A 14,550-nucleotide genomic window follows, 5' to 3' on the forward strand; every position below is an offset into this window, starting at 1 on the left:
TCCTATTGAGGAAACATGAGACATCAAACATAGATGTGCAAACTTTGTACGCTTCTCCAACCAAACTCAAGTTCCAGGCAGTTCTTGATCAATTATACACCAGCATGCTTTTAGACACTTCCACACAGTTTTATAACCCATGCCCTCATGAGTTGTTGTTGTAATCAGAGCAAAAAAGCATACTCCACCTGTCAAATTCAGTTTGGTATGTGTACATTTCAGTCCTCATGCAAGTTGCTGAGTGACCTTAAGAGCAGCAGTAGTTCCACAACTGCAAATAAAATTGAGAGCTTCTCAAAATCAAATGCTGTTTTTGTTTGGGGAGGGTAAATGCAAGCAACACAGTAATTCTAGTATTCACAAACTTCTTTTAAAGTTTCAGTGATGCATAATTTATTGTCCTTTATTGTCATGTTCATTATTTTTATGACAGGAATTGTAATGTGACATGAATTATTGTAATGTGACAGAAAATCAGAAGATACAATCAGCATTTGCTCTTGTGCACAACTGTTTTTATCAACATACCTCTAAAACAATAAACACTTTACTGTCTTCTTGCTTTCAATCATTACTGTATCTGTGTATGTAATTTCCATAAAACTTCAAAAAACTTCTAAAAAACATTTAAATTCTATCATTTGATATTGTAATAAGTTACGAAGAGCTAGGCATACTTTATAACAGAATTTATCAGATTTCAGATCAATCAGAAAAACCACATCTCTGGTTATAAAGAGAAATCCATATAAAGTATATATTTTTCATATTTACCTTATTCCTCTGTTAAACTGTGTGTGTGTGTGTGTGTGTGTGTGTGTGTGTGTGTGTGCGATTTTGTAAATGCATGCACACCTGCATTATGCAACTAATTTGTAGGGTAGTTCTGAATATAACACTCCTTTACCTCGAAGTAAAAATGCTATTAACATTCATACAATTGTCACTGGTTCCAAAAATGATGAAATTTGAACAATATTAGCTATACTGTTGCTGATAGAAATGATTGCATGAGAGTTAAACATTAACTTGTAATAAAAGTACATAAGTTTTGTTACTACATGTGCACTACTGTTTCTATATCCACAATAGATTTACTTTGCCATTATTATGCCAAAAGGCATATTATATTAAATGAAGTTATCGTTATACTTCCTTGCAGAGTTAAGATTATCATTTATGCAAAAATCAGCTAACCTTCTTGAGATTGAAAGAAAATTTGATCTCTGATTGCATTGACAGCAAATGAAACACAAAATAATAATTCTATAATTTCTGTGGGTATGTAACGTCACACAAAATGTAGATAACATTTCCATTATTAAAAATTATATATCTATTAACATGAAAGAACATTTGTATAGTCATTTGCTTCTTGCTACTAGTGGTGGTTGATTAGATAGGGCCATGTTTGTAAATAAATAAGCTTTTCACAAATTATTGTCAGTTTATTTAGCTTTTGCCAAGCTCAATGATAATTATCTGTTGTTGTGCAATAATTCATTTAAGACACATACATAGCCATTTCCTCCAAGCCCACACTGATAAAACAGAATGAGTTAATAACCTATTATTCAAATTTTGCAGGCTGAATACAGTGTGGTGGAGAAATGCTGTTCCAAATCTTGAACATTAAAAAAAAATGCTATTACTGACTTTTTGATCATCTTGGCTATACAATGGAGCACCACAAAAAGTACATGTAAAACATGCATAAATAATACATAAATTACAAAACATAAAAAATTAAGTTAAAATAATACTTACTGGCAAAAGGCAGTATTTTGTTTTAAAATAATTTTCTCCACAGAGAAAGTCATTATATACTTAAGAGACATCGTGCATACAGCTCCTTGACAATGAAACATTTACAGCACAAACAGTGTCTATGCTCTTACATCTCTTGTTGGCATGTCTCTTCAGATGTACAGCTCATTAATAAATACATAATTATGATAAGATTCACAATTTAGCTGTGCGTATCTACAGTTTGCTATTGCAAGTTAGGTGTACACATTATAACATATACTTATGTACATGTGCCATACATCAAGCATCGATTTGTGCATTTTCAGATAATTACAGCTGAACAATAGATTCAGATATACAAATTAGCATTGCTCATTTGTACATTTTTTGCATTAACTGCACCATAAAATAACACAAATATCTTTGGCATTTATTATGCAAAACTGTGTTCTTTAAAGTCACATATAAACACTATTACCATAAAAAGGCAACTGGTTCTATTAGTATCATAGCTAATCTGACAGTTGTTATTGTAACACATGGAAGCTCATTTTCATCTGTTCCTCTTACATTCAGTATTCACATTCACTATTCTATTTTTGAAATAAAAGTGTCAATATTTTTTTTAATTGTGGCCAAATGTTCTTTGTCTCATCAATGTGCTACTAACATATTTTAAAACCCTGAACTTGAAAGCTCATTACAAAATAAGTTAATGTAATCTTGTCAGTAATATCACAGGTCTTTGGAAGATACAGAAAAGTCTTGCTATCTTATGCAAGAAATAATCTGTCAGTATATTCTGAACAGAAATATATTCTTAGAAGCATTATTTTCCTAAAAACCATTTTATCACATACATTTTACATTTGTTAAAGTTGTCATCGAAGAAGTAATATTGAAATTAAAACAGGGCAACATATTAATATACACAAAGTATTTACAATTTACATTGCCATAGACAAGTAAACAAAAATAAATAATAAATATGTTCAAGTATCAACAACAACCACATTTTTTCCGGAAAAATGTGGTGTTACAAAAATAAACTTCCTTTGTACAGTAAACTTCCTTATAAAATATCTAAATGTTTTTTCATAGTACCATATGATATCAATAAAACTCCATGAAGTGTATAAAACTGCACAATATTAACATCTGTAAACTTATTACAACAGAGGTGAATTTGTTCCAAAACAAATTTATATTTGCTTTATGACAACAAATTAGTTTTTCTGTTGTATAATTGTGGTATATCATGATGATAATTTGTGACTGGAAGACTATTCATTCTTCTGGTGAAATTATGTTGGCAATACTAACATATGACCCAAACATAAAGCCACAGACACCAAATATCATAATGCAGATATCTTTACAGAGTATCCAGTTATATCTTCCAAGATCATCATGCCAAAAGGTAAGAATCTCTATCAGAGGAGGAAATATGAGGGCTAATGTGGAACTGCTGACAGCACCGACCAACGAGATGACAGCTCCAAGATTTGGAATAGCAATAGCGAGGCAAACTGGAAAAGGAAACAGATACATTTCAATTTTTTCACATATGCAACTAGATGTTCATTCATTTTGGAGATGAAATTTCACATGAAACCATTTCATTTTAGCTTATAACCTGTACACATTACATGCTGCAGGGGCCAATATACAGTCACAATACAACATAAATGTAAAAACATTAAAATAACAATATTTTATTCATTTAAAGGAAGAAAAGATGGAACACAAGTTATTCATGTTTAGTGTTATTGGTGTCTTGATTCTCACTTTCTTTTGTTTGTATCGTAAGTTTGTTCATCCTTCTTATCTCATCAATTTTGGGTTATATTTCTTTAACTAATGTTACATCACAGAGCCATTTAATACAATAGCAAAAATTTCTTTCCTATCTTCTTATACAGAGTTGGGGAAGTAGAGAGGGGAAGAGGGGAAGTAGAGTGAAGCACAGAAAGAGAGCTGATATTATCTGAAGGTAAGTCTACTTACAGTGAAAAACCAAGGGGAATCATCGAGGCCACTATAGAATACAGGTTATGTAGGATCTAGTATCATGAAACATTTCCATTGCTAGTACTTCTGTTGAGTTTGCAAATTGTCACTCCATACAACTCTGGTTGTGGTTTACATTACACTGGGTTATTTGTAGAAAGTGGGATTATATTTTGACTATCTACTAACGATTGTAATGAGTTAACTTTTACTCCCAACTGAACATGCATGTAGCATGAATGATATAAGAAGGAGAACATGACACTATGATGGGTGTCCATTTACGTTTAGTAAGACAGGAATGTACAGCCAATTCTGTGACACAGTACGTAAGAGTGATCTTGAACAGAAAATTGTAGTAACTGGGGAAAGAAAATGTTTGTTGTAAACCATTACATAACATACAAACTGGATGAAACTTCCTGGCAGATTAAAACTGGGTGCCCGACCGAGACTCGAACTCGGGACCTTTGCCTTTCGCGGGCAAGTGCTCTACCAACTGAGCTATCGAAGCACGACTCACGCCCGGTACCCACAGCCTTAATTCTGCCAGTACCTCGTCTCCTACCTTCCAAACTTTACAGAAGCTCTCCTGCGAACCTTGCAGAACTAGCACTCCTGAAAGAAAGCAAGGTTCGCAGGAGAGCTTCTGTAAAGTTTGGAAGGTAGGAGATGAGGTACTGGCAGAAGTAAGGCTGTGGGTACCGGGTGTGAGTCGTGCTTCGGTAGCTCAGTTGGTAGAGCACTTGCCCGCGAAAGGCAAAGGTCCTGCGTTCGAGTCTCGGTCGGGCACACAGTTTTAATCTGCCAGGAAGTTTCATATCAGCGCACACTCTGCTGCAGAGTGAAAATCTCATTCTGGATACAAACTGGATTTCTGAAGTGGTCATAGGCCTTGAAAATGTTATTGGTGTTACCAAAATCATTATTTGAGTCTTCCTCTACTATTGTACTTTTGCTTGTTGGATTACTTTTCCTGTAACTGTCAATCTAATTTTTAATTCAGTAATTAACTTCACTGTAAAGCTTAATTATTAATTTAGTTTGCAATCCAATAAAGATTGAAAATTATTTCTTGTCATTCAATCACAGATTTACAGTAACTGGTCATAAAATGTACACAATATGACAAATAGATTGCCTGGAAATAACAACATAATTCACAACTTTGACGGTCTGAAAACAGTGGAAAAGGCTGAAATTGCCTTGGAGCTGTGTATCATGTTTCGACAACATATTGAAAAGCCCACACACAGCCAAAATTGGAAACAGTGACAGTGACCCAGTTAATTTCATTACACTGTGCTTATTAGCAAACTGTTTTTGTTGAACAGTGAGAGTTACATATAATGGATCTCTCTATGCAACACTGTGTACAGAATATTTACATGACATGATAAACATGGCTCCCTTTGGTAACACTTGGCATCAATGAAAATGTTTCGGGTTTAAAAATAGTAAATTTACATGTATTTCCATCTGCTGAATTCAAATATCACCATAAAAATTACAGATTAGGTCTCAGATAAAGTGACATTTCATTCTTTGGAGCGAAAATTTTAAATTTGGGGGATTTTTTTTTTGGGGGGGGGGGGGGAGTGGCACACCTGTGAAATAACAAAACACAAATGCTCTTCAGCTGTTTGTAAGTCATAAACATAGATACTGTTGCTGTGACTGTGAATTACATGTAGTTATTACTCAAATTAATGCAAAATTCCTGATTCATGAGTGCTTTTTTTAGTGTAAAATTTGTAAAAATGCCACAAAAATGTGTAAATATGGTGAATAACTTTTGTTATATTTGTGGTGAAATAACATTTTCCTCACATAAATGCAATCTGATGCCTCTTGTAAAGACTGCCTATCAGTATTATTTCGGTATGAAAGTAGGGGACCAGTCTTGGGCTCCACATAAATGTTGCAATGCATGTTCAGTTACACTGCGAGAATGGCTGAAAAAGAAGAAACGATCTATGGCTTTTGCTGTGCCTATAATTTGGCGGGATACAGATGACTGCCTATAAAGGCAGGATTGTCTATGAAGAAAAGAAGAACAGTTCAGTATCCAAATCTTCCACCTGCTATTTGACCCATTCCACATTCGGATAGTTTACCAGTTCCTACTGCACACGAAAATTGTGTGTTTGAAGTAGAAAATGAAGACAGTGTGGAAAAAGAAGAACCAAACAAGCCTTCCACATCCCATGACCATGATTTTGAGGGAAAAGATGATAAAACCCCACAGACTGAGTCAAGCAGAATTGAGTGATCCCATTAAAGACCTTGGCCTGTCAAAGGAGAATGCAGAAATTCTTGGGTCTCGACTACAGCAATGGAATTTTCTCCAAAGTCATGTGAGAATCTCACAGTACAGAAAATGTCACATGGAACTGCTTCCCTTTTTTAAGAAGAAAAATAATCTTGTTGTTTGCTGCTACATTAATGGCTTGATGAAATCTTTGAATTTGAACCATGATCAAACTGAATGGAGGCTATTCATAGACTTCTCCAAGCTTAGTTTGAAAGCTGTGTTACTTCACAACAGGAACCTTCTTTCATTTATTCCTGTTGGTCATGCTGTTCACATGAAGGAGACATATGCAAATATGACAGCTCTCTTGGACTCAATTAAATATCATGAACACAAATGGAAAATCTGTGGTGATCTAAAAGTCACTGCCATACTCTTAGGAATGCAACTGGGTTACACAAAGCATTGTTGCTTCTTATGTATGTGGGACAGTAGAGATAGGAAATTGCATTATATTGAAGAAGACTGGCCTGCAAGAAATCTTCACCCTAGCGAGAAAAATGTTGTTGCCAAGCCTCTTGTGGACCCAAAAGACGTTCTTCTTCCACCCCTGCATATCAAGCTCGGTTTGATGAAAAACTTTGTCAAAGCTATGAACCTAGAAAGACAGGCCTTTAAGTACATAAAAGGGAAATTTTCGAAATTAAGTGACGCAAAAGTTAAGGAAGGCATTTTTGTCGGACCACAAATAACAGAACTTGTAAAGGATCCTGCATTTGACCAAGTTTTGGAGGGGAAAGAAAAGGAAGCTTGGGAAGTCTTCAAGAGTGTTGTTCATAGATTTTTAGGCAACAAAAGAGATGACAACTACAAGCATTTAGTGTCAGTGCTCCTGCAAAAATACTGTAACCTTGGATGCAACATGTCCCTTAAGATCCATTTTCTCCACTCTCACCTAGACTTTTTCCCTCCTAGTTGTGGAGCTGTTAGTGATGAACATGGTGAGAGATTCCATCAGGACATTTCTGTTATGGAACAAAGATATCAGGGCCACTGGAATGAAGTAATGCTTGCAGATCACTCTTGGTCTTTATGTAGGGATTCTACAGAACTCCATTACAAGAGGCAAGCTAAAAGACGACAAAGTCCATAGGCCACCACATGATTCTCTTCAGACACTACCATCTGCAAAGTATTTTTCCAGCAATTTATAACTCTTAGCATGTAATTACCAGTTGAAAAAAATCCAATGCACTTTCATTGTTGTTAGCATGTATGTAATTAAAATGTATCCTTTTCTCTCAATCCGTTAATATGTAATATTTCCACCTTGTGTATACCATACAAACTAGAGCTAATAACAAATTTTCACTGTCATATTTGTTTTTCTCAACCCAAAATTAGTATGAATTGCCTCATGAAGTGCTCGAAACATTCAAAAATTATTTTTTTGTTGCCCAGTGTAATAGCAGCAGTCAATTAGAGTGCATAAGATCTTCAGCTATAACCATAGTACCATGGTTAATGATGGTTAATTTTAACCATCATTATATAGCTATTTTAACAATCATTAACCATGGTACTATGGTTATAGCTGAAGATCTTGTCTCATGAAGCAAACCTGAGAGACCATAAAATTATTCTGTGACATTACCTTACAGATACAAATACATTGTAGTGTATGCAACTGAAAATGAAATGTACATCAGATGAAGACAGATAAAAAAATGTGTCTCACTAGCATGAAAGTGCAAGTGCACAGACAGATACAACTGACCTCAGACAACAAAATCTATTTGTTCAAAGATCCTAAGTGGTTCTCCCATTCAGTGTTTTTAAGGACCAAACAACAAAAATTAAAATAACAGCTAATTCACAAATTTTGCTCCCTCATCTGTTTTTCCCACCTGCTGAAAGATCCCCTGGGTACTTAAGTTTGAAACACAATCACATTTTTGCATTACTATGCAGCTGGTGCTGTTCTTTATCCTTACCTATCATTACAATTTGCCAGCTAACTTATAGCAGAATCGCAGCATATTTCTATTTCCTCTAAGGCTTTGCTCACCTAGTGAGCATTACTGTCTTACTGGCTATATTAATCTGAACACAACCACACAATAGAAATAATAAGAATGTACTTACAAGTGAAAATAACTAACACTGTGCGTAAAATATACTCTCCCAGCATTTGTGCTCTCTCTGTTTCCAGCCGAGGTCGAATCAAAGGCCATATAATACTCATTGGAACATAAAACTGCAAACCATAGGAGAAGAAAATGGCAACTGCCATCATCAGTCGCACTGACTGTGCCAACCTGGAACATACAAACACTGTGTGTCAAAAAGAGAAATGTATATAAATAAAACACAGATATTGGTGAATAGTAAAACAGCTTGTATTATTTGAAGTTGGACCCAGTTATTCTGGAAACTAAGAGAAATCACTTTATGGATGTCATTACGAGACTAGTTCACACTTGCTACAGTATCACAAAATATTTGGGTTGCTACTAGTTCTGTAGAGTGCTGTTTGCAGTAAACATCTTTGCTTGAACAAATCTGGCAATAAGTGTTAAGGATCCTGTAATACCTAAACTATACTGTAGCAAAAATTTTTATACAGAACCCTTTTACCTCTTTATTTATAAGTTATACTAACAATAGAAAATCCAGGATGGAATGTAACAATATTATGAAAAGGAAAGTTGCTACTCACCATATAGCGGAGATGCTGACTCGCAGATAGGCACAATGAAAAGACTGTCACAAATAAAGCTTTTGGCTATTAATGCTTTTTTCAACAACAGGTGTATACACACACACACACACACACACACACACACACACACACACACACACACACAACTGCAGTCTCAGGCAACTGAAACCACACTGCAAGCAGCAGCACCAGTGTATGACGGGAGTGGCGACTGGGTGGGGGTAAGGAGGAGGCTGGGGCGGGGAGGTGGAGGGACAGTATGGTGGAGATGGTGGACAGTGAAGTGCTGCAGGTTACACAACAGGCAGGAGAGAGGTGGGGAGAGGGAGAAAGTAGCAAAAAAAGAGAGACGTAAAAAGACTGGGTATAATGATGGAATGATGGATGTCCGGTGCTGGAATGGGAACAGGGAAGGGGTTCCCAACTGTGCAATTCAGAAAAGCTTGTGTTGGTGAGAAGGATCCACATGGTACAGGCTGTGAAGCAGTCATTGAAATGAAGGATGTCATGTTTGGCAGCGTGTTCAGTAACAGGGTGGTCCACTTGTTTTGTGGCCACAGTTTGTCGATGGTTGTCATGCCCACATAGAATGCAGCACAGTGGTTGCAGCTTAGTTTGTAGATCATGGCTGGTTTCACAGGTTCAGATTCATTAATGACATCTTTCATCATGTGATCTAGTAGATAAGCTGCAACCACTGTGCTGCATTCTGTGTGGGCATGACAACCATTGACAAACTGTGGCCACAAAAAAATGGATCACCCTGTTGCTGTACATGCTGCCAAACATGACATCCTTCATTCCAATGACTACTTCACAGCCTGTGCCATATGTATCCTTCCCACCAACACCAGGTTTTCTGAATTGTGCAGATGGGAACTTTCCCTGCAATACATCCTATGTTCCTGTAACCCTCCTAGTCTCAACCTTCTTTAGTGACTGTCCTCGCCAATCCAGCCCCTTCCCTGTTCCTATTCCAGCACTACAAAGACCCATCACTCCATTACCACACCCAGTCTTTTCACTTCTCTCCTTTTTCGCTACCCCCACCCTCCTCGCCACCTCTCCCCTGACCACCACCTAACCTGCAGCACTTCACTGTTCACCACCTCCAAAATACTATCCTTCCCCCTCCCCACACCAGCTTCTTCCTTACCCCCACCCAGTTGCCACTCCCATCACACACTGGTGCTGCTGCTCACAGTGTGGTTTCAGTTGCCTGCCTGAGACTGCAGTTTTGTGTGTGTGTGTGTGTGTGTGTGTGTGTGTGTGTGTCTACATCGATTGTTGACAAAGGCCTTAATGGCTCAAAGCTTTATTTGTGACAGTCTTTTTATTGTGCCTATCTGCGAGTCAGCATCTCCACTATGTGGCGAGTAGCAACTTTCCTTTACATAATATTGTTATACTAATAACATGATTATAGAACAGACATTTGAAGAGCTCTACATTCCTTATAATTTTTTTTCACAATATGTCTATACAACAATCTGCCAGCCAATGTATAGTAGGATTCAAGCATATTTCTATTTTCAAATCTGATGTAAAATAACTTACAAATCCCTTTGTGGCAGATTCAAAGTGATGCTTCCCAATTTAACTTTTTCTCCATACTTTAGGTACCCAAAAAATCCAACTGATGTGTACAAAGCTGCTACAATAACCATTCCTGTATTTAGAACTCCAGTCCATCCACCAAAATCCTGAGGGGTTTTCATGTTGTTTTCCAGAGGAAGGACCTGAAAAAATAAGCAATACAAACATGATTTTTGAAAACAATTATTTGAATTGTGCAAATACATAACGGCTTACAGAATTGTGCAAATACATAACAGCTTACAGAATTGTGCAAATACATAACAGCTTACACCTTTTATTGGAGTATTGTGCGAGATTATTAATCTATACCATCATCTCACAAGACCACAAAAATGAAATAAGAACATAGGAAGATCATCAAGTACATTTGATTGAAATACTGTGTGTTCGAGTGTGTGTGTGTGTGTGTGCGTGTGTGTGTGCGTGCGTGCGCACGCACACGTGCAGGAGCAGGAAGGGGGGGGGGGGGGGGGGGAGGAGGAGGATACCCACACTGAAATGCCAAATGAAAATGCCCAATGTTCAGAGGAAAAGCACTGCGGTCAGCTGAACTACTGAATCTATTACACATCATTTTACAAAGTGATACAGTGTTTCACACCAAAGAGTAACAATGTATGGAAGGTTATCAATAAGTATGTAAAAATGTATGAGAAAGTATTTTGTGTGTTACCTCATCAGCACTACGAACTAACTTGAGAATGTAATGATTGTCAAGGCCTGTAAAATACTCATCATAATGTCAATACCACAGTCGGTCAGTGAGAATTTGTGTCATCTAGCCAGGAACTAAGAATGATGAATGGGGAAAGCTGGAGATGATTTTGGTGAATATGCTACATTAGCCAATAATTTGTGTTCCAATTGCAGCAATTTGGCTCTTGTGGGGAAAAAAAGTGTCACCTAGCACACAGATGAACATTAAAAATGCAAATATTAGTTCATAAGGTCAAGGAGAGTTGTACAGTTGGCCCTTGTTATTGTTCAACTTTTTTTTAAAAAAATTGAGAGACATTTTTTCTTTCAAACATGTTTTACTTTTTTCAAAACTCCATTCTGTATCTCAAAAAATGTTATGATCAATCTATGTTTCCATCTACAATCATGAAGTAACACCACAAATTTTGATCCACATTGCTTCAAATTCTGGTCAAAAGCAGAAATTGTGACACATGTTACACACAAACGTTTATTATCATTATCCTTTTCTGCATGATACTGTACACAAGAATCTAAAAGCATGTCAACATTATCTATGATTTGGAAACCTCCAGGCAACAATCATCTGAAAGCATACTATCAGTTATTGCAATTACTTTAGGTGTGGTTGATTTTAATTATAAAGAAGCAGGAGGTTTCATCTTTCAATGATCTATCAAATCTGTAAGTAAATCATATTCAACACTGGTTCGGAGTTCCCAGTATATTGTAGTATTTTGCTCTGATCTGCACAGTCGTCTATTTGTTTACAGGGTATTTAAGCACTATGTAAAAATAATTGTCTTGCTCTGTTTGTCATAATCACTGCTCCAACCACTTCAAATGTTAACTGCACAATACTATTACAGCTTTTACCAAAAGCTGTTCAGATATTATTGTCATATAAACATACTTTAATTTAAGAATGTCCACAGAGTAGTGTGTATTTTTGTTGTTCTGTAACTATTTGAGATTTCGTAGGGGTAGTAATTCATGTCAGTTTGTGGTTTTGAAAATGAAATCACCTCTGTGCTGACAATATGTCATAGCTTTTGGTGAATGCTGTATAATTTTCTATGTGTGTTTATTCTCTTACTTCATATAGTAACAATCACAAGCGTGTAAATGAATGAAATAAAAGACAAAATACAGAGTAATGATCACTTTTGTGGAAAGCAAATACAAAATGGCTAATGACAAGTGGCTGGTGGAGAAGAGTTGCACAGGGAATAGAAGGATGAATAAGTGTAGAAGCAGTGCAACAGGCAATGAAAATGACTGTATGACATGGATGAAATTGTAGAAAACAGAGAAAAAATCCATGAAGCAGAGGGATGCTGAATAAGAAGATTACCTACCATAACCAAGAGTCCTCGGGGGACAGTAGCACAGGCTTTGTTTTCATTATTAAAGCACTCGGTTGATACAATATAACAAAGAAGAATATTAGATAACAGGCAGTTTAAGGGAATATAAAAGTTACTGTAGAATGTAAATAATTTAGAGGTAACAAGACCACTCACTGAATAGTAAAAGCATTGAATAATCGACGAAAGCTAGCATGTTTTCTTTTTCTTTTGTCAATGACTCAACGCTTCTATGTTCGGTGAGTGGTCTCCTTTGCTCCTTTTTACTGAGAAATTTAGTTCTCTTAATCCATCTTTACATACGTTTCTGCAGTATATAAGAAGCCCTGCAGATAGGCGACTAGCGTGAGTTTTGGTGTTCTCGTAAAGATAAGTCATTTTAGATTATAACAACATTTAGTTTAGTATTGGCTATGTGGTAAATAGATGTATTAGTGAGCTTTTTAAGCATACCATTAAAGGTTTCATTTTTCTTCACGTAATATAGCAGAAAACGCGAAAAGATCGTACAGTCGGGTTTTAGTCGTATTTTCTGTTTACGTTTTGTCGCAGCAAATGTATAGAATTTTGTTTAATTATTCCTTGCCCTCTCCAGCTCTTTAACAGTAGCATACCTCTTCATTATTTAACTCACACTTCCGAAAAGTAGTGTAAAGTTTACGTTATTGTTTCAGAAACTTTGCACTTTGTTTTTGTTTACATACAGTTGCGTACACGCCAAATTTGTAGAATCATATTTTCAAGTTTATCTGTAATTTAACTGACTTATTCTTAATACACTATTATGTTTAGCATGAGTGAAAAGTGTTTGACCTGCCATAGAATTGTTAGATCGGGCCTTTGGTGTGACGGGTACTGTAGTTTTTTCCATGTTGGTGACTGTAGTGGCGTGGGAGTAGGGGAAGTAAATGACACTCATCAGTGGTTTTGTAGGATATGTAGTAGAGATAGGAAGATGCTAGAACAGGAGGGGACATTTTCCATCCTTCTGGCTGAATGAGACAAGGCCAGGGGAGATTTTGACATGTTAAGGAGGGAGAAGGGTAAAGAGAGGTGGAAAGTGGCAACAGGCAACAGGAGGAACAGGCCTAGAACTTTGTCTGACAGCTATGTGGTGAATGTGGAAAATAGACTTGACCTGTTGCCTCAGTTAGAAGCTGGTGAGCCTCAAGCAGTTGCAGGTGTAGACAGGGCACAACAAACTTTCAGCAGCAAATTGAAAAGTAAGAATGTAGGGAAATCAGTAAAGAGAAAGAAAGTGTTGTTGTTAGGTGGTTTCCATTAAAGAGGTGTTGACCAACTTTTGCAGGATGAACTGGGATCAGAATACCAGGTCACCATTTTTTTTAAGCCTAGTGCTGGAGCAGGTGACAGAGGATTTAGGGTCACTTTGCAAAGATTTCACTAAGGATGACACCGTGGTTACAGTGGGTGGGCCAGGTAACAGTGCTGACAGGGATCCTGGGTACAGTATAGCTCGTATCTGTTCTTGGGCGCCATGACTGACCTCATTCGAACTCTTCTGTAAAGAGAGTTAATTTGGAGTTGGATTGGCTGCTTATGTCAGGTGCAGGTTCACACACTGGTGTGGTTCCTGCTGATTATCTCAATAGGTGGGATTATACTAGGCATGGCCTTCACCTCAACAGGGAATGGAAGGGTTTGGAAAAGACCATTTTTTAGGGTAGGGAGGACAGAAAGAAACCAAGTTTTAAGAGAGGTTAGGATTGAGACAAACCTTCAGTTTGAGAAAGAAACCCAAAAACATAATTCTAGCTTATTACATCAGCATAAATAGCTGTTGGTCAAGAATTTTCAACAATCTGGAGAAATTTCAACTCTACCCAATTTTAACTCAGTCAATGTGAAATGTCAGCTATCTTTATTGCATCAAAATATTTGATGACTGAGAAATAAAATTAATGAATTAATTAACTGCATAGATGAATTAGAGTCCTCAAACCAAGCTGACATAATCTGCCTCTCTGAACATCATGTGACTACTGTTATAGAACTTTTAAGTGTTACAGAATTTAGGTTAGCATCTCACTTTTGTAGAGCAGAGATGGTGAAAGGAGGAGTTGCCACATGCATTAGGAACTGTCATAAATTTAAGAACAAAGACATTCATAAATTTTGCCTAGAGCAAC

The 14,550-nt window shown here is 36.7% G+C and overlaps 1 protein-coding gene and 1 non-coding gene across 8 annotated transcripts in view; both read right to left on the bottom strand.

Annotated features, from left to right (window-relative positions):
- Positions 1-792: 792 nt before the first annotated feature.
- Positions 793-14,550, bottom strand: part of LOC126416163 (proton-coupled amino acid transporter-like protein pathetic) — a 225,464-nt gene continuing 211,706 nt past the window's right edge. For all 7 annotated transcript variants that reach the window (XM_050083729.1, XM_050083727.1, XM_050083728.1 and 4 more), the window contains 3 exons: positions 10,293-10,474; positions 8,159-8,331; positions 793-3,278 (listed from right to left, as the gene is read on the bottom strand). In XM_050083729.1, coding sequence (XP_049939686.1) covers positions 3,037-3,278; positions 8,159-8,331; positions 10,293-10,474 — 597 coding nt within the window. In that variant the 3' untranslated portion in view covers positions 793-3,036. The remainder of the gene's footprint in view (positions 3,279-8,158; positions 8,332-10,292; positions 10,475-14,550) is intronic.
- Positions 4,200-4,274, bottom strand: Trnas-cga (transfer RNA serine (anticodon CGA)). The gene has a single exon. It is a non-coding gene; the product is annotated as a tRNA-Ser (tRNA).

Source organism: Schistocerca serialis, chromosome 8 (assembly GCF_023864345.2).
Source record: "Schistocerca serialis cubense isolate TAMUIC-IGC-003099 chromosome 8, iqSchSeri2.2, whole genome shotgun sequence".
Lineage (NCBI taxonomy): Eukaryota > Metazoa > Arthropoda > Insecta > Orthoptera > Acrididae > Schistocerca > Schistocerca serialis.